This window comes from Uloborus diversus, chromosome 5 (assembly GCF_026930045.1).
Source record: "Uloborus diversus isolate 005 chromosome 5, Udiv.v.3.1, whole genome shotgun sequence".
NCBI lineage: Eukaryota > Metazoa > Arthropoda > Arachnida > Araneae > Uloboridae > Uloborus > Uloborus diversus.
Window position 1 is genome coordinate 123,268,390 of NC_072735.1, and position 21,983 is coordinate 123,290,372.

At 32.4% G+C, this 21,983-nt stretch overlaps 2 protein-coding genes across 3 annotated transcripts in view; both read right to left on the reverse strand.

Moving 5' to 3' along the window:
• Positions 1-13,993, reverse strand: part of LOC129222424 (serine/threonine-protein kinase MRCK alpha-like) — a 177,173-nt gene extending 163,180 nt beyond the window's left edge. For both annotated transcript variants that reach the window (XM_054856937.1, XM_054856936.1), the window contains exons 1-2: positions 13,675-13,993; positions 4,549-4,826 (exon numbers count right to left, since the gene is read on the reverse strand). In XM_054856937.1, the coding sequence (XP_054712912.1) occupies positions 4,549-4,735 (187 nt within the window). In that variant the 5' untranslated portion in view covers positions 4,736-4,826; positions 13,675-13,993. The remainder of the gene's footprint in view (positions 1-4,548; positions 4,827-13,674) is intronic.
• A 2,967-nt stretch (positions 13,994-16,960) lies between these two features.
• The window catches only part of LOC129223115 (general transcription factor 3C polypeptide 1-like), a 41,093-nt gene continuing 36,070 nt past the window's right edge, over positions 16,961-21,983 (reverse strand). Inside the window, exon 3 of the mRNA XM_054857682.1 lies at positions 16,961-16,965. Within this exon, the coding sequence (XP_054713657.1) occupies positions 16,961-16,965 (5 nt within the window). The remainder of the gene's footprint in view (positions 16,966-21,983) is intronic.

Here is a 21,983-nt window from a genome sequence, read left to right on the forward strand (position 1 = left end):
TGAAAAAAAATTGGACTTCATATTCGAATTCAGTTTTGCGTTATTTTGGTTTTACTACAAAATTTCAAGGTGTACGAACGCTTTTGGGAGCCACTGAATTAGTCATTAATATAATCACCACAGGCTCTTCTATCTAAAGACTACACACAGAGTCTTACAAAAAGACGAATTGACTGGATCATCAAAAGTGGTTTGATATTGCTATATTATTAAAAGTCAGTAAAATTTTATTTGTTGCTGATAAAGTGCACCATCATTGTAGCTATTAGGCATTAATCCATTAATATGATCAGATTTTCAGTGACTGAAATTATTAGAAATTTTTATTTTACATGCATGCCATGGGCGATAAGGTCACTTTCAAAAAATCATAAAACATTTTATGGGAAAAAATACTGGATGTGGTGTCTATCCACTTTTTAAGCATTATATGGGGTTCAAATGAGCCAATTTTTAGATTTTTAAAAAATGGGTTTTTCGAGTAAAATCACTTCAAAAATCGCTAATTTTTGAAAATTTTCAAAATTTTAAATTTTATTTCCGAGGCTGTATGCATTCAAGGATTCTAATAAAATATATTATGAAACTATCATATAAGGGCTTTAGACTGCCATCTCCGTTTAGTAAAAAAAACTTTTTTTTCATGGAGAAAAAAAGTCATGAAATCGGTAAAAATGCAGTTTTTTGGTGGCAAAAATGAATTTTTTTCTTTATCAAAAAATCTAACTAAACTTTCAAAAATGATGTCTAGAGGATATATGGGTCCTTATTTATTTTATAAAAAAGAATTATTGGAATAGGTTAAATACTTTTGAAATAGTGTCCATTTCAAATGGAGTGTTTTGCCGGTTTTTTCCAAAATGGCGGATTTTGTGCAGAATTTTAATAGGCTGTAACTGAAGAAAAAATTTTTTTCTTGCAAAATCTTTTTGGGATATTTCATATATCCCTTAGTTGTAACTACTGTAATTTTTTCAAAAAAATCGGTGATGGTCATGTGACAGACCCTGCCTGATCTGAAATGGAATGGCTCGCAAGCTGTTCCAAGTGCCCACGACCCTACTAAATTACACCGGTATTCTCCACTCCGGTTAAAACTCGGACCGAGGCTTAAACCTCGAAGTTGCAAAACTACTCTATTCTCAATCCCGGTTTGGCGTTAAACTCGGTCACGGAACGCCCACTTCCAGAGCTTGGCTTGTGACCGGGACTTCGACGGTTTAAAACTAGATTTCCTTCTCATCATTCATTCCTTTGTGAGCAAACAAAATGGACGACGGCCGTTTGGATTATTTTGAGCGATTTGCAAATGCTAGAAATTATTGATAAACATTCGCTAAACATTCTTGATGTCAGAGAAACAAAGATTAACTACAAAATTTAATCGGAATTAACATTTGTTATAGGTGTTATAAAAAAGTACGGCCGAAAACATTAATGTAATGCTCAACAGAATGGTGCGAAACAAATCATTTTTTTTTTTTTTTGAAATCAGATTTATTTCTGCCGCACCGTTTCGTCGTATTTTAAACTTTCGCTTCAATTAACAACAAAAACGTTACAAAAGAATACTGCATGAAAAAATAACTATTTTTTTTGGGGGGGGGGGATTAGATGCCACTTCTGAGAGAATATCTTAGAAAATTTTCGCCCATTACAAACTATCCTTTATCAAATAATTTCTGGAACACGAAAACTTATTTTTTTTTAATGCAGCATTGCTCCAATTTTAAAATGCTGGTCAAACAATTTTTAAACCGCTAATAGTTTTTTAAACAAATTCTTCCCTGAATTATAGTCATATAACGTCACAACAGAGCTTTGATAATTGCTAAAGTTTTGTTTGAAATTTGTGAAAAATGAGACAAAATAGCACTTGCCATTATTTTTATGAGTTTGGGGAAAATGAAAAAATGGTCTGAAGCAAAATAATCAGGAGTGCTCACCTCGGCTGGGGGAGGAGGGGGGGGGTCAAGGAATAATTTCTTTTTTAGAGGGGTCATCCAATTTGGGGGATCTTTGTAGTGTTCGGGAGGGAGGGGTGTGCCCTTGCTCTAAGGGAGGGGGGGGGCACCCCTGGAAAAATCAATTACTTTTCTTAAACAGTAGTACCTGTTGCGACTTTTTTACTCAGATCAATTATTGAAGTAGCAAGGTATCTTATTCAATAAAGAGACCGAATTACATAAATCATTCCAAGACAGAAAATGACAGAATGAAGCTGAATGTTCCACAAAATTTCAATGTGCAACACAATAATATCTAAACGAATTTAAAATTTTCTTTGTTCCAAATAATTATAAATAAAACGGTTCAGGAGATTTTTAATTGCAGAAGAAATTACTATTACTAGCTTCATGAACACATTAATGTGGAAAAATATCTCAATGGATGAAATAACATTTGATTTTATGCTAGGGAATGTAAATATAGAAGCAATTAGAATGTGACTTTATTTTTGCGTACAAACACGCATATAATTACAAGATAGGGGGTGAGAAAGAGCTTTGAAAAATAAGTGATTGTAAAAATTAAGGTGTGAATGATAACAAGGAATTTTTACATGGGCGTACATATGCAAAATTTTAAGGGGAGGGGGGGGGGCTCAGATATTTTCCACATGTTTTAGCAGGATATTTTCCCATGGAAATCGATTTCAGTACAGATTAGAGTGAATAAAATTTGACATTTTTACTTATACAATAACGGTTGGAAAAGAAATGTTTTTACATTTTAGCAAAGAAAAACATACTAAAGCAAGGAAGTTCTAATTTCTAAGGGGAGGGGGGGGGGCTTGAGTCCCCACTTGCTCCCCCTCCCCATATGGGTGCCCTTGAATTTTTGGATGATAAAAATATAAAATTATTTTTTCAACTTTGAAAAAGAACTATATTGCTGAAAAAATAAGTTCTTTACATGGAAAACTAATGTAGGGAAAAATGCAGTTTATGAATTTGTTCTGTGTCGTTTATATTAATAAGTTTATGGATTTTAAAGACAATAAATATTAACAAATGTTTCACAAAATGGAACAGACAGAGGGGGGAGGGGATCGGGTTCTGAAGCAAATACATTGTAAAAAGTTTTTAATAATATTGTAAATTATTTTTCTTTCATATGTTTTTAATTCTTTTCTTTCTTTCTTTCAAATGCATACACAACATAGTAGAAAATATTAAGCTTCTTTATTATTCAAAAATGTTTACTTCACACACAAGAAAAAAAAACATTTATGACCGACAGATTTTCAATATTAGAAAGAGACTAATATATTAATCAGTAGCGTATCCAGAGGGGGGGGACAACGGCCTCCCCTGGAATTGCTCCCAAAGTGGATTTCAAAGTTAATAAAATAAATAAATTTTGATTAATTATCTGAAGTTTTTTCCCGATTTTTTCTTAAATCATATTTAATCCATTAAATGTCAACGAAAACAAAGCACAATATTGCGCTTGGACGGGGCACGTTACATATGTGTCTAGGGCAAATTTTACATAGAATTTATTCGTAATTAAACTCGTTTTTTAATATTCGTAATTAAACTTGTTTTTTAATTACAACTATAGTTACAACGCCAAAATAAAAATAAGTTGATGTTTCTAAAAAATAGCACAAACCTAATATTTATATAAAACATCTTTTTGAAAGAGGGGGGGGAGGATTTCGTAAATTACAGCCCAGCCCAGGTGAAACCGTTGCCAAGAACATGACTATATTATTGAATTAGTTTTTATTTCATCTTGATTAATAACAAGATAAAAAAAAAACATTTAATTAATTACAAGATGAAAAAACTTTTTAAGTTTCTTTCCAGAAACATTAAAAATATGCATTTCAAATTGAGTCTAATAAAAAAAAAATTGCATGAACTATAGATCCATTTTGCTACTCCCAATTCTTATTATATGTCAAACATTCTTCAGCGTGCGAATTTACTACTACGTGGAATGCAGTCAGGCAGAAAATGTCACGTGAGTCACTCTACCCAATGTAACAGCCGTTTCATTTCTACTTCAGTTAAAACTCGGCTCCCCTTAATTTGTGCTTGAAATGACTTGAAGAATACGCACCGCATTCGAAACTAGTTTCCCTTACTTCTTGGTTTTGGGGAGCCGAGTTCCATCTCCGTGCTGTGACGGTATTGAGAATAGGGCCGTTAGTAACATTTCCTGATTTCCAGGTTAGCCTGAGATTTGAATAGCTTAAAACAATGACACTTCATCCTGCTTTCTGTGCAAAAAGTTAAACCATTAACATCTTTCATTTTGATAAAATTAAACAACTGAATCATGTTTCTTCTGACTCTCCTTTGCTCCAGGCTTACATATTAAGCCTATTAAGTCTGGTATTATAATCTAAATCTGAAACTCCCCTTACTAGCCTAGTAACTAGTAACCCTTCTTTCAACCCTTTCCACAATACAGAAATATCTTTCCTGGGATATGTAAGGAGACCAAAACAGAAAATTTTATTTGAATTCTATTATTTTAACAATGCTAATAAAAGATAAATTTCAATAGACATTTAAAAACATCATTTTTGCTTACCATATTCGATAAAATTTGAAACTGTCTTCTCTCGCCTCAAAGAAGAATTACGACATTCATCATACAATACTACCAATGCATCTATAAGAGTTTCAATAGACAATGATTCATCCTTCTTCCCAACTGAAATCCTTAAGAAAATAGAATCCAATTCAGCCGCTAGCTCTTCGGGTGGTCGCCCAGACATTGTTGCTCACAATTAGAAGGTGCAAAATTATGACTGATGAAACAAAAGCATCATACTGCAGAGATCATATAAGACAACAGCAGAATTTTTTCTAGAAAGAAAACAGCATATCAATAAAATATTATTTACTATAATTCGTTTCTCACTACCGTTACAAAATGAAGTACAGTCAAACCTCCCTTAACAGACACTCTCGACACTCCCAGATAGCGACACTCCCAGTTAGCGGACAGTTTCTGAATCCCCAGACCCTCGAGATAGGCATATAGGGTATTTCACTCCTCGTTAGCGGACACTTCTGTTAGCAAACAGTAAATCAGCCGAGTTTCGGTTTATTTTTCTGTGTCTGGTAAGCTTTTGCTGAGCACTGCGTTTGTGGCAAGAATTATTTATACTCTCTTACGATGTTCTGGGGTTAACCAGTACCAATAAGAGGGTTAGTAACACCCCTTTTTCTCAGAAAACATGAGCCATTCAAGTTGAACTTTTTAGTCGAAGCTTATGAAAGTTTTGTTTTCATTTCTTGCTCGAAATTCCAGCAAAACACAGAAGAAAAAAAAATCTTTCTCCTTTTACACAGTGGCTTGCTTTATCAATTTTCACCAGAGAGAAAAAAAACTCTCTTGCCTTGCAACTTATAGGAACCAGCCCTCCTTTCCTACTAGATTTTGTGATACGAGCTTCGGCGTCGGATCCTTTTCCTCCAGACGCTGATGAGGAATTGGTACAGTATTGCCCGATTAAGTGAAAAGTAGACAATTGCGCTATATTTTGCTACGATCCAAAATAAAAAAAGGTGCTGAAAATCAGCGCCATTGATTCCATTGTGCATGACTGGTTTTGTTCAGCTAGAGGAAACAATTTACAAATGCCTACCTATTTTTTTTCGGAAATATTCAGCGAATTACTTATTTATTAGTTAAGTTCACTTATGAAAGCAATAGGTCAGTAATTTAATTTAGAACTATGCACTGCATGTGTAAGTTTAAAATACAAAATTAAAATGCCATTATAAATTCAGACTCCCCAGTAGCGGACACTCCCCATTAACGGACAAAAACTTTGGTCCCTACAGGGTCTGACATTGGGAGGTTTGACTGTACTATCTAAACAAATTGGGAATAGGTTCCCTACAACAAGTGCTGGAAAATATCAAATACCAATCAGTTCATTTTGGCAGAGAAGTGGATGATATGAGACTTCAAGACAATAAAATTTCCTATAAAATTAGACAAGGACCATTTCTGTAGGGAGAATGATGCCCTGGTAAAAATTTGCAAATTGATTTTTTTTGTGACCACCCTAGTGGAACATAGTACCTTGTGGATGGACATGGACACTTTGGTCTAATATTTAAATTGTCCACCAATTTAAAATAGAAAATATTAATCTACAGTGTAACTATGATTTAACGATTGTCAAGGGACTGGATATAGTTATTGTTTAATCGAGGATGTTGTTAAATCGAGGAGCATAGACATTCAATGTTGTCAAATTTGGACCAGTGAAATTTATCATTAAATTGAGGAAATCCTTATATCAGGTATTGTTAAATTGAAGTTATAAGACTGTATTTTAAGAAATAAAATACATTTTCCATTTAACATTGTAATTTTATCTACATCAGACTTAGACAAAATGAAAAGCTTTCTGCGAACACAAATCCTAACAGGAAAATTTTCTGCAAATAATAATTTTGCCTAATACACCCTTTATTTATATTAAAATATGAAAAAGGCAAAAAAAATGATTGAGACTTTTGTTGCAACAGTATAGAGTTTACGCTTACTTTTAACCAACAGAAGAAAACTGTCTTAACCATTATTTTTTGCTCAATACCAATCACACCATCATTATAATTATTTTCATTTTATAGTGAAAAAACTAATGTAGATCTGATAAAACATGAACTACCTGTTTTTTACTTGAACATTTTATGAAGATATTTGGTTTTGTAAACAAATCAACAAAAACTACTATTTATTTAAAATGAAGTATTTCTACAAAAATAAATACCATATTTTCCTGCATATTATCTGTTAAAAGAGTAATCAATGAGGTGAGAATCATACGCTGCCGCCGACTGATCTGTGCTTTCTCTCTCTCTCTCTCTCAACGCAAACGCACTGAAACTCAATCTACAGCAGGATTCACCAATAGAGAACATTTTGTAGTCTGTAAAGTTGTTTTTCGTATCATGAATTTTCCTTTTATGCGATTCAGGTTGTTTAAAATAAAAAAACTATGCAGTCATAACAGAAGCAGTCTCCTTTTGTGACCGTTTACTCTTTTGTCTTTTAACTAATTAACGTACTATGATCAGAATTTCAAGAAGAAATCTTTATTTTTTAGATTAATTTTGCATAAGATTCGGAAGAAACAGAAATAAAGTGAGGATTTTTTTTTTTTTAATTTCTTCATTTTTTTTATTATTTTTTTTTAAATAACATTAGTAGTTTTTAAAAAAATTTCTGCAGAGCGAAAAATTTTCTGCAAACGCCGTTCGCGCGTTTGTCTATATTATGCAAGACTGATCTACATTATTATAGTTATTAATTTAAAGTAAATCCTGGGCAATTCTCAAAAGGTGGGAGCAAACACAGACCTCAACTTTGAAGCTTCAACACCAAATAACTTTCATTTTAATTAACTCAAAAATTTTTGAGTTAAATTATAATACTGTATAGAGACAAGAATTGACATAAATTATGGAAAAAATGCTCTTTAAATGACCTTAAAAAAATATTTTCTTTGCTAAAAGGCGCAATTTTGGACATACCAAAACGTTAACTGAGCAAATGTACCATTAAAGAAAAATTTTTTTAAATTATTTCCATACGTTTCAAAAAAAATTTAAAGGTATGAATCTTACACTGAATAATTTTTTGTTAATATTTTACACAAATAACAAAAGTAAAGACAGATTATTCACTTTGTAGACGATTTTAGAAAATAGTAAGTTTGAAATTTGATGCATGTCCAAAATGCTATTTTTTGAGAACTAAGTATATGATGTTTTCATTTTAAAGGTGTTTATCGAGCCTCAGAATCAATTTTTAACTGTTTAAAAGTGTTTTCATAAGCTTTTATGCAGTATCTTAGAAGAAAAATAATTTTTTTTAAACGTACATGTGAGATGTCCAAATGGCGTTACGATCTTGACGCCGATAATTCTGTCCATTTATTCATAATTTTTGATGATCTACTGTCTTCTAACCTCAATAGAAAACGTTATTATAATGTTATCTTCTTTAATCCATTGGTATTTTGAATAATTAATATGTTACGCATTGAACAATACATAAATTACGGTAGAAACATGGCTGCTTATGATCGAACCGAAAGCCATTTTGCGCTAAAATCGCCAAGCAAACCTCCGTTGGCGACAACACAGTATACGATAAGCTAAAGGTTACCAGAGGGGAATTCCAATTTGACAAATGTAGTTTATCGTCAGCTGTACCAGTTTTGGCGACTTTATCACCTGCGCTAGCAATTTTTTTTTTCCCGCTTTTATTATTTTAGAATTCTTTTTCTCTTCTTTCTTTTGGAAACATAATTTAACGATCTCCAAATAGAAATACGAATTTCTTTTTTCAATAATTATTTTAAGACATTGTTTTAATTTTTATGACATCAAAAAAAATATTCATTTTTAAAACTGATGTCACTTTACATTTGTATTATTTTTAATTTGAAGCTTTTTTTTGCCTTTCATCAACTTTTTCAAAATTATTCCAAAACTTATATTTAACCTTATTTATCATTATATGTAAAGAGCAGTATGTAAAGCCATTCAAGTACTTGATTAATATCCTCTTTATTATTAAACTGCAAAATTCAAAAAGTAGTAAATAAAATTTTCATTGGAAAAGTTAAAAATCAGATTAACAATTGTCAAAAATGGTGAAACTTACATTAAGATGATGTCCAAAATCCGTTACCTACAGGACAACAATGTCCAAAATATGTTACCTACAGACTGCTGATTTAATTTGCTAATTAACAATTTTTACAAATACCTGCTGTCTTTTCATGTTCATATATTGTGTTCTAGGTATGCATACTATAGAATAAAAGCAAAATTGATATCAAATTTGAAAATTTTTGAAATTGCTCAAAGTTAACTTTTTTGTTCCCACCTTTTGAGAACTGCCCTCCTTCCAAACATAAAAATGCAATTAATGTAGTAAATATATAATAATTTGGTTTGTATGAAATTCTGCATGAGTAGACAAACAATTTCTTTCCTGAGGGATGATTTGATAACTGATAATCATCAGGGTCTGATTATCGCACAGGCCCACTAGGCCTTTTTTCCAAGAGGCTCCAAATTACTTAAAGAATTATGCATAGCATTGAAATTAAACAAAAAAATATGCGTATTTTGGAAATGACAATTTAAAAATAATGGCATGTTAGTAGTAAAAAATTTTCTTAAAGACGAATTTTTATTAATTTTGCCAGTAACGAATTTACCATGTCACAACTGAGAGAGGCATAAATGCATGTTATAAATGATTCGCATAATTCTGTGATAGACAAGGATAATTACTAAGTGGCTATAAAGCCTTTAGAGGGCCCGAGGGCGAATAGAAAACTATTTTAGAGGCCGTCATGCCCCCTGAAGAATGCCCCCCCCCCCAATGAATGAACGGGATAAATGCTGCAAATTATCTTATACATATAAAATCTGAGTATCTATCTATCTATCTATCTATCTATGTCCAAGCTTCTTCTCCCGAACGACAGTGAACTGACCATCGAACCAGGTATCGATGGATTCGTCATCTTCTCGTCTTCATGTTTGGCTATTTAACATAATCCTCCGATAATAATTTGCGGAGATATCAATTAAAAATTATTAATTATGACTCTTAGATTTCAAAATAAAATCCATATTTTTCGAAGGCTTTCCTCCATTCAAATTATTATTCAGTGCTTCAACTCAACTTTCCGGATGAACGCTTTTATTAAAATTTACAGCGTGAAGAAAATCATTGAAAAGAAACATCTGTTGCAATTTTTTTTCTCGAATATAAAGAAATAAAATTAGGCTTTTGTTTTAAGGCTTTTCCTGTAATCAGGGTGTTTAAGTTGTTTACTTTTCGATTATTTTGCCGTAATCTGCAGCAAAATTTTGCTGTTTTTTTTTTTTTTTTGTTCAAGCCTGATTGTTAAATACGCGTCACATGACATAACTTTCATTTTCGAGGAGGACCGTGCACGTCGTAAAGTAAATGAGTGATTTACATGCAGTTTATTTTTAGTTACCTAACCTTAGTTAAACCTTGTTTACGCGTATTTATTTATTCCTTAACGCGTTAGAAACTAGTGTCAGTGTACTACAAAAGCATCAACTGGACTGCTCTTACATTTTTTAGGTAGCCCGTGCAACGCCGGGCACGCAGCTAGTAATTTCATAAAAAATGAAACAAAGTTGAAGTTCAAAGATTTACTGTCAATAATAATTAATGAAATGTAAAGATACTGTAATCATTCACATTTTATGCATGAAGTGTTTGAACACAATGTGGACGGATAGGGTTGTCAATGGTTTCGGGGGGGGGGGGAAGCATTGATCCCCATGACCCTCCCTTTGTATCCCCCACTGAGAGGGGCTTCATACTACTGCGGGACTAGGGCCTCATTTTTAGTTAGTCAGGTCCTGATAATCATGGTAAAACATGCTAGATCATAAATTTACCTTACATACAAATACAAACCAAGTTGCTAAAAATATCAGTAAATCATTCAAATGGTTTTCTGATAGGTTAATCTCTTCTGTATGAAATGAATGAAATAAAAGAAAGGGGAGTTCAACCAAACCAAGCACTGCAACCAGAGATCTATTGAACTAGTCCCCAAATAGAGAAGTCTTAAAACAGACCAGCAGCTGAAGTGAAATTCAGCAAACACCCAATAGGAATATCCTGAATCTCTCATGGTTCAAGCAAATGATGACCAAAGTGTTCTAACCCTATAGGCAGAAAACAACTTTGCAATCACACAGGGTGTGAGCATTAGTTTCCTCATTAAAGAGGTAACCTCGCAAATTGGATCATTACTCATACTCAGTATTATAGGTGCTTCTCTTTAAGGTGTAAATACCAGTAAGAAGACCAAAAGCCTTCCCAATACTATTTTTGTTAAGAAGCCATTTGGTATTTTTGGCATGTATGGCCCAGAGAGAATCAGGTCTGTCCTCTTTAGGATGACAAGCTGAACATGCTCAATGTCATCGCGAGATAACCTCTCTGACGGGATGGTTTCTCTCACCACAGCCATTTTAAGCATGCTCACTGCTTGAGCATAGTTAGAACTGTCGCTGACTTGTCCTTACTTGTTAAGCTACTTCAGTTTGTGCAGGGGAAGGAGTTGAAACTTCCGACCGAAGACGTTTGGTTTCTTCTACCTTCTCAGGAGTGGTTGGCCCAGTGGCTTTCGCCTCCCTTACCAGCCACTTCCTCTCCTGCCTGTACCAGCGTCTGTTGCATTTCTGTGCACAAATGAGTCCTCCCTGCCTCCCTATTGCAGTCAGTGGGTTGAAGACAAGCACCCTCACCCCCTCAGTCGGCGGTTTGCAGACTTGCACCTTCACTTCCTCCAGCAGCAAGGTTGCTGGTTCTCTCCTTCAAACCAGTAACCAGCTTCAAAGGAGCTGGGAACTGGGAGGTGGTAAAAGATAAAAGGTCAACACCCGCACAATCACCCTGTACGAGTGCAAGGCTAATTACAACGAGGTTTCACCCAGTTACTCGAGGGGAAACCATTTAGACATCATACAACCCAGATGCCATCCATCCATTAGCACGGTACTTCGCACCTTTGATTGGGTATCCATTTTAGTCGCCTTTTACGGCACTCATGGACTATGTCGGGACCATTCTGCTCCGGTCACCACACAATCTGTTCAGTAACTTTTAGATAATTGCATCATCATTCAGAAAAATGGGGAATGAAATTCAAGCATTGCGAAGGATTATTAAAATTTGATTATAAGGATTAATTTTAATTAGGTTGTTTTTAAACAGAAGTTAATATTTCATACGGTGTATAACTTTAGAAATTAAAGTACTGCAAAATTTAATATCCAAGGGGTCTACTTTTTATCTTAGTTGCATATTTATGTATGAGGCAGTGTGGCACAGTGAGAAGCAAAGGAATATAAGAGGATATTTTCAAGTTTTGAGTAAAACAAGTTTAAAAAAACTTAGTTTACTATTCGGTTGCCGAATAATGAAGTATTCAGCCAAACCGAATAATTCGGTTTGCCTGCCGAACATGCAGTATTACCAATCAAATATTCAATGTATCTCTACTCTTGATCAAAATGAAGTGAAAATAAGATATCATAGCTTTATCGTACTTAATTTACAAAAAATAAAATCTGCATCTATAATTTATCATAGTGCAAACATCTTAATTTATTGAATGGTAAGACAGCAATGTATTTTTCATGCTGGCTTTCTAAAATATATTTGATGATTAAAACATCACAAGAAACTGTCTTTAAGATAGTGCTAGACTTCTTCTAGGATAGTGGAAGAAACGAGAAAAAAAAGAAACTGGAAAAAATTAAAAGAAAGGCGAAGAAACCAATACAACACAAGATAGTTAATAATTTAAATAAATGAAATTAGCATAGATAAACTTGTAGAACAATTGCATCAAATTTTAAACAGATGGATGATATCATTAACCAATAGTGACAACTTTTGTTCTGCAACATGTAAGAACTGAGTCAAAATGTACTCTAGTGAAGGAGCAGGCTTTTAAATGCAATCAAACACTAAAATACCAATATGTGCATTCACTCAAACACACATACTGTCAGCTCCGCTTAATCGGGTAACAAATAAACGAATACTCTGCTCATACAAATAAAACCTCTTGTAACTGAATATTTCCCCATTGACACAATGTTAAAGATCCCCGCTTAATCGAATAAATTAAATTCCCCGATAATCGAATAATATTGATCCGCTTTCGCAATTATTTTTGCTGAGAAAAATTTTGAATTAATTAGAAATAAATTAAATAAGAACAATAATTGACTATTTTTTGCAAGCAATAAACTTTTATGGAAATTTTCAAAAAATAATGTGCTGAAAAAAGGTGCTAAAACAAAGATTTCATAACTCAAGTTGTATGATACTTTTTATAATTTTCATACGTGCTTGTAATATACGTATATATTAAACTATTTTGTAATTAATTTCACTTATTTCAAAAAGCTTTTTACCAATAACATTAATTACTCCCTCAATATAACTATTGATTTACTAATTACATTTTAAGACAAATTTTAACAATTTAGAAAGGTAATGAAAATTTTCCTGCTTAATCAAATAATATTTCGTGGAACCGATGATATTCGATTAAGCAGAGCCGACACTCCTTTCAATACAGAAAAATAAATCTTGCTACTAGCTACATTTAAGGAGTGGGGGGTTCGTTCCCTCTTCAAGTGCAGCCAGGAATGACGAAGGGTTTCATTGAACATCCCTCAGAATCCACTTAGACACATTCAAAGAGATCCAAGAAAATCTTTTATTTCTTTTAGAAACTATAGTATCAAAAAACAACTAAATGTGGCTCCATAAGTAATCCATTTGTCAAAAACCCGGTTGTGGTGCATAATAACTCACTTGTTTTGCTCACGTGCATTATTTAGGTTATTTTCCAGAACTAATCAGACTCAAAATCATGATTATCTGTGAAACTTTAAAGTTCATCAGGTGAACAAATAATGACTAGCTTGAATTTTCTTTTTTTTTTTTTTTTACCTACTTTAGAACAAAAACGGCGGTATAAGAGAACAGTGACAGAGATCATCAGTGAAGTTTTTTGATTTTATATAAATAATAAGCACCCATTATTTACTAAGTTAGTTAACTCTCTTGGCAAATGTATAAAACAATAATCAAGTAGCTTACTTTATTTGTGACTCACATATGAAGTACTGAAAGTTTTTATTACATTTGTGACGAACGAAGTAAACAAAAATATATCCGAATCCCACTTATGCATTTCAAGATCAACCGGAACTAGAGAAAATTAACAGAACAGCTAAATTTTCCAGTAATCGAGTGATGACAGCTCATCCATAAGGTAATAAATTGAATTTCACTAATGTATCCAACAAGACACATCACATTTTGACATCATAAGCAACACACAATTCTTCTTTGTCATTAAAAATTTTAACACATTCTGTTCATCGCCTTACCCCCAATCGAAAACATGGCGAAGTCCATCAAGTTCGTAAGCTTATTCTGCAGCGCTGCCATTAAGCAAAAAATTAGTCAATTTAAATCGCAATAATGAGCGGGAGGGGGGGAGATAAAAAAAATAGCAACAAGTATTAAATTCATTACTTGACTTTAATTAACAGACACTTCAAAGAGTTTCAAAGAGCGAATTCCATTTATCTTTAAACTAAACATTCAAACTGCAAAAGTAAATTTTTATACGTTTTATTGAAGAAAATTTAAAGTAAATATTTAAATGATTTATATATTTCGTGACAACGAAAAGAAGTGCATTACTTTTCTGAATTTTTTCGATTCACGTTTTAATTTTGAGCTTCTAGCTAAAAAGCGATGTGGTAAAAATGATTGAACGTGCGCCCTCTAGCGTCTGAAACATCAGAAGCACAGCGGAAGGTAATTTTTCCAATTGTTTTAGAATATCTTCGAGAAGTTCTTTTTTTTTTAATTTGAAACAATAATAAGGATGATTTAAGTTTCGTTACAGCAATGTTATATGCTGTTTACAGTTGTTTTTAATCTTGGAATCAGAATGCTCAACATATCACTTTGCCGTTCTATTAAGTTTTTAGTGTAAAGTCTATGTGGTAAAAATGGTTCTATGTTGTGTACCAAATTGTGGCTCTGACAGTTCGAGTGGTGATTACTCAGTTACATTTCACGAATTTCCTCCAAATCCGGATTTAGCCGCAAAGTGGATCAAACAAGTTAACAATGCTCTTCAGAAAAAACCAATGTGGTTTCCTCGAGGGAAACCATGGATTTGTAGCAAACATTTTCTGCAAACAGATTTCAAACCGGATTCAGATGCTTTGAAACCACGTTGTTTACCTACAGTTTTTGGGTTCAAATACATTGGATCGAATCCAGACATTCCTATGAATAATAATGTAGATAGCGGTAAATCTCCTCTAATCGTTAAAGTTTTAAAACCAGTGCAAAACAGTTTCGAAAAGAAAAATGAAACGATGTTTAAAACTTCGCCTTCACAATCGAATTCTTCAATCGTCAATCAATGGCAATCTTTCCGTGCAAATGCAACTTCAACACCGCCTAAAAACTATGGGTATAGGTACAGAAGAATTGCACCTAAAAGTCCCACAGAAAAATTAGCTGATCACATACGAAAAAAATTAAATGATTTTGAACACGACACAGCATCGAAAAATAACGCTTTGAAAGTAAATGGTAGCAGTACAAAAAAACTGTCAAGAAAAAAAAAACTAGAGGAAGACGTTATTGAAATTGGCCCAAACACATTTCTAAAAATTAATCCAGAAGTTATTAAAGTTAATAAAAAACAAACGCCATCTGGAAATACAGTTTTGCAATTCATCATGGATCAGAAGTTGGCTTCAACTTCACTTGATGAATTTTTACCTAAACTTATTCAAGGTGATGCAAATAATGTTAACCAGTCTAATTGTTCTAAAAGTCTGCCTGTGCAAAAAAACAATGCTCAAAATGGACCGAACAGTACAGAGGAGCCTGTTGTTCAACATGTTGTGGGACATTTAGTTGATACGCATGTATGTAAGGAATCATGTTCTGGTCTTAAAAGAGTAAATCATGTTGAAATGGAGGAACCTTGCTGTAATGAACCGAGAGACAATGAGTCTGAGATGATTTATAATAATAAAAACAACAATGTAGAAGATACTGAACAATCTCATTCCTCTGACAAAAATTTAGATAATTCAGATGCATCTTTTATTGATAAAGCTCCTGTTCTATTAACAACAGATGTACCCCTTGCTCATTGTTATATGGAAAAACCTAAATACTTGACTCAGCTTAAACAAAAATCAGTGCAAATATGCAAATTAAAATCAAAAATAGCAGCTCTTACTAAGAAAGTTGAGGAATTGGAAGATAAATGTATAGTTCAAGAAAGACAACTATCGTATTCCTTTATTAAAAGGCTGAAAGCTATTCGTAAGAATGCTGGAAAAGGAGACCCGTCTGCAACGTATGTTTTGGAGCAGATACGAGCATATTCAGGAACGGCAAGAATGCGTTGGTCTGATTCTACCCTAGCGCAGTGTGCTGTATGGTGTAGGAAAGCACCATATGCTTATGAGTATTTTAAGAAAGCTGAATTTTTCAAGCTCCCATGTTTGGGCACAGTTAAAAGGTATATGAAAAAACATCCAGAGATAAAATTTCAGAAAAAGATCACAAACAGTGAACAAAATGCAGATGATGATGAAAGTTCATCTGATTTTGACTTTGATGATAGTGATGATTCCGGGGAAAAGGAGGAGGACGAAGAAGCTGGTTTCAATGCACAGGGAAGTGAAACAGCTAAATCTGGCGCAGGAGAAGCCAACACCTCGAATACTGTCCATCATACAAATGACACTGTTAAATGTGCTGAAAAAAATGAATCATGTGAAAGTAACGTTATCGAGTCTGCATTGTCCAATGAAGACGCTGGGGCAAAAAGCGATGCCAATTTACAAGCACATGAAACACACGGTGAAGCTGAAAAAACAGCCAAAGAAATCCCTATCAGTTTTCCAGTGGCGGTGAATAGTTCAAATTTAGAAGTGCAGGAAATAATTTTGCCTTCTGGTGAAGTAGTGCAGTGTTATAGTTCAAGTGTTTGCAATGGAGATATGGGAGGACAATATTACATCATACCAAATGTTGGTGATCAACATAATGCTTCTGACCATGAATATAGTGTCGTTCAGACAGAATCCCTTCACATATTACAAAACCTTGAGAGTTCACAATTACCTGTACAGCAAGAACAGCTTATTTTTATTACTAATTCGACAGAACAGGTTGAATGTAGTGAAACTGAAGTTATTACTGCTTAGATAGAATATGAATTAAATCCAAATATATAGTACAAAACTGCCTTGAAGACTGGGGGGGGGGGATATATATGCTTAGCATACACATTGTTTACCAGTATAAGTTACTGGTTTTAAGCCAACAGACCTAGTTATTCTGAAAATATAAAATTCACATTAAGTACCTACACAATAATTTATTACATCAACTTTTGAACTATTTTTGAGGTTCAAGGAGTTAAAATACTTTGATACTTTGGCATAACAAAAAAAAAGTGCTATTGGTTCTTTTTCATTACGGGTATGTCACTCGGCTTAGCAACTTGTTTATATTCTTGTTTTTTATACCCCTATTTTTGTTTGTGTTCTTGACGAAAACTGAAATATTTTGTTTGCATGGTTGCCGAGTTTGCTTTTTTTCTTATTTTACTTGTTCATAGAACTTTCATGTGTATTGATTAATGAATCAGTATAATTTATTTAACTCATTAAGTTGCGTGTTAATAAATAATTTAATGTTGACTTGGCACATAATTGTAAGTAACTTATGTCATTATACAGCTTTTTTTTTTTTTCATTTTGCAGACTATTTTACATTTAATGACTTGTGTTAATTGCAAATAATTTTTCATTTTGATGAAACTTCTAGTTTTATTTCAAGGTTTGCTTTGTTAAAAGTGAATTTAATGGCAAAAATAGTTTTGACAAAGAGTAGGTTCTAAAATTCGACCAAGCATAACGACAATAAATACCTAAAAAATAATTACTAAGACTAAAAGTGCACTGTGACATACCCATAATAGAAAAGTACAATATTAGTAATATCCAAATCATCTTTCCAGAACTGTTATATATTTGCATGTATTTTTACAGTAAAACTCTCTTTTAATGATCGTGAAGAGACCCTGCTAATTGTTTTATATAACCAAGTGCTCGTAAAAAAAGAGGGGGGGGGGGTGAATAGAATGTAAAAATTTATACATTCTTGCTTTATTTATTTTTATTATCATTACTTCCGTACAGTGAGTGAAGTTAATTAGCTTTAAAAGTTTTTATTTTGTGTTATTGTTTTTGAGAAATACTCTTTGCCTGAAAAATATGTCTTTTACTTCTGGGTTACAAGAAAAGTTTGAAGTTTTTCTGTACATCAAAAGCTATCGACTGTAATGTGGGTTGCTCCAGAGCCATAGAAGAACAAGGGCTGGGTCTTAGCGCCGCGAAAGTAGGAACGAGGGGAGAAGTGCCAGTGACGTCACCGGGTACACTCGATCTGGGACATTTGTATAGTGCTTGCTTGCGTAATTCTTCACTCTCTTTTCCGATTTTTATGTTTAAAAATTTCTTGAGGGTTAAGCTTCAAAAAAAAAAAAAAAAAAAAAAAAAGAAATACAAGGGTAAATGTTTTGAGTCCCATCGACAAGTTAATAAGCGATACTAAAAACAAAAACATAATTAAAATCTACAATAAACATAATTAAAATCCACAATACAAATTTTTAGTTTCTCTTGTGTAGTTTTGGATATTCTTTATCCAATATGCGTGTTTTAAAGGGGTAGAAAGCGGAAATTTCGCACAATAAAATTGAGCTTATAAAGAAATGAAAATAATTTACTGTGCTTGTCAAGTTTCCTCTTGTGTGTACATAATTTTGTCAGTTTAGACTTTAAAAAATAATTATAATATTGTTTTTTCCAACTTGTCTCAAAGAAAATGAAAGAGATAAGATAGATATAAGGAATAACTAAAACATATTGGAATTTCGTGATACCCTATTTGAATATAAATACTGCCGATGTTTTTTAGAGGAAGTTTTTTTTACGAAGTAACTATAACTCTGACCAAGAATCTTAACAAATGTTGTTTTTGAAAACTGAAGTAGAACCTCATTAACCTGGACTAATAGAGGATCCATGTCATCTAGATTATTTAAAACGAATTAAGCAAAATAACCTATAAATTGAACCAATGTTCATAAGTAAAATATTTGAACACAGTAAAAATTGTATTTTGAATTCAAGAGAATGAAATATAAAGTTGCATTAGAAAAAGTTAAAAAAATAAAAATACAGCCTTACAAAAATACGTTATTACGCTAACGCGTTCTTTATTTATAAAGCGAAGTTTAGATTAATAGGTGTTTACTGAAATTGTTAATCAGCATTTTAATCATTTCAATTTAAAAATAACATATTGAAATTTAGCAACGTAAACCAAATTTAAATCTTCAATGATTATCACCAAATTTATAAAGCTAACTTATTTGTAGACTGAAAAATTTCTTCACGTCTGAATTCTACAAATCATAACGTTACAGTAATAAATGAAATCTTTCCGAATATTCTACAAAGTTTTTTTCTGTGATAAAGTCCATTAAAAAAAAATATTTTTGCCGGCTTACCTTTTGTCCTCAGAAAGTTTTTCATTCAAATATCGAATTCTTCCAAATGTTCTTACTCGAAAAAAAAGTTCAATAGCATTTTTATATGGTCAGGAAATTGGTCTTTCAATACAGAAGAACAATTAAATGGCCTAGCTTTTGTACAATCATAAAAACTCGAATGTATCTGATTTAAAAGCTTTAAATGATCACAAAAAAAAAGCTCCTATACAAAAATAGATATACGATTGAGATAATCAAGATATAGTGCTCATTTTCCATCTCCCCTCTCCCATCTTTACGTCATTGTCACATCAAAGCGAATTATTAATTATTTTAAGCATGGGGATACAGTTTTCAAGAAATTAAGTTAAATCTATTGAATAATATTTACAAAGAAATTTCATGCATTGCATCTAAATGCATTGTAATTTTACGGTTAAAGGAAATTTATTACGGTCTCACAGTGCCATTACTAAGCTAATTAAATATCATTATATATAATATTAAGTTGCATTGTGACAGGGTTGAACCAAATCCTACATTAAAAAATAACTTCGTACACCACATTTTATGAAATTTGTCTTGCTCTTTACCTTAACTTTTTAAAATTCTTCCCCCAATTATTTATTGAAGCAGCTTCAAAGTTAGTATTCCATAAAAAAAAAAGCATTAAAAAACAGAAAGGAAGGTTGTATTCCTAATTTTTTGGATGTGTTTTGAGCTCTTTGAAAATCTTGAGGGAAAGCTTAAGTTTCCAGAACTTTTTCAGTAACTAGGTCATCAGCACGTGAAGGCGTTTTCAATACTTTCAAATATAATTACACACAAAAATTTTCGATTCTAAAAAATGTGACTTTTATGTCTACTTTAGCATAACATGAAAGAAAAATAACCTGCCAACAGATTTAGCGCAGGAGCAGGCGCTTATTTCTGAAGAAACCCTAGTCAAATGTTATAAAACATTTCCAAATTAAAATTAAACCTTGAAAACAATATTCATATCCTTATTCATAATGAGTGATTTTTAGCCTTGTCTGGGAGTGACCTCGGCCCCTTCAACTACCTCTTAAACAACCCTTGCACAGAGTAAAAATTCTTAAATTGTATTTTAGCTAAGGCATACTACAGTTCTTTCGGCATACGCTGTGGATATTGTCCCGCGGAGTGTACCCGATGACGTCAAAAACGAGTTTTCTCCTCTCGCTGTCCACTTCGCGGCGGATGAAAAGATCAAAGGAACGAGCTAGCCCTTGTTCTTCTATGGCTCTGGGGTTGCTCGGCTTCAAACTCTTCATGTTTGTCATTATTGTTGTTTCTTTCATTGTTTTTCATTAAGTTTGAATATGAGCTGCAATATCTTCAGAAGTGTATCTCAAAAATGATTTCATTGGCTATCAAAAAATACATAATTTTTCAAATGCTTCTCTACACCACAGAATAAAAAATATTAAAAACTCATTTATCACTCATTCTCAAAATTTATGACTCACCAACTTTTGTCAACTGACAAATTTTTCAAACAAAGGATAAGCTGAGCTGGAAAAGTCAACAAAAAATAATTAACAGCAAAAAGTTGTTTCCCGCTTTAAGAGGGGTTCGCTCGCATTAGTAAGTTTTGCTGCGAGCAAGTTCAAAGTGTACTAACTAAATCTTTCTCATTTTCTTGCTAAACCCATGCTCCTTATAAGCTAGTTTGGCTGTAATGCATATATCCTTCCAAATAAAAATTTTAATTCTTCAGTTGAAAGAATCGACTTTTTCTGAGGAGATCTCTGGCATTTTTTGTTTAAATATCAGTTTGAATATAGTTAAAAACTATTTGTAAAAAAATCTAATTATTCCAAATTTCAAGAACCTACAAACAGCAAAGAAATTTTATTTGGCGATATTTAGATTCTTAAAAATGAAATCTTTTTCTCAAATGTCATTAACACAAAAGTTTACTCTTTTACATAACTTTTTATTTATGCGACACAAATGTTAAACCATAGAAATCAAAGCTGAGTTAAACTGGCAATGTGTTTTAGCTATTGTTCATTTACTTGTATAATGTATTTAAATAAAGAAAACTATTTTATAATCTTCTGTTCCTAAATGCATAATTTTCTACTTCAAAGAGTTATCTTGTAGATGGAAACACTTTAAAAATATTTAATTGTTCTTCATAATTTTCTATTTTACTACATAAAATGAACTGCAGCTGTATTGCCCAATAGTCAAAAATAATTATATTTTTACTTGAAAAGACAAATAATATTGTATTTGCTAGATTGTAATAAAACTTAATTGCTAATTGTGTTAGGAAATTGTGTTAGATCTAATTATGTTTTGATGAGGAAGAATTAAAAATACTTTTACAGCCAAACCTATTTATCACATTAAGCCTTCCTATATCAAAAAGTTTGTTTCTCTACATTTTAGAACATTAATTCAATGTTTTCCCTATGTTTATCTCGAATACTTTCATAACAAAATTACTTCATTTTTAAATGTGAGTGGTTTTTTTTTATTATTTTTAGGATTCCTTCAGGTCAATGAATCTACTTCTAAGTACATGATGAATATTGTGCACTAATATGCTTTGAATGTATATGTAAAATAACATTTCAATCCATTTAAATACTAACCCAATAGAATATCACCGAGATGCTAGACTATGAGCGGTTTTACATTGTGATAATGATTATAACATACGAGGGCAAGGTTATTAAATAAACCCATATTTCACTTGAGTTTTTTTAATTTATAAAGAAAATCATAACTTCATAACATGTAAGTTTTACAGAAGGATTCA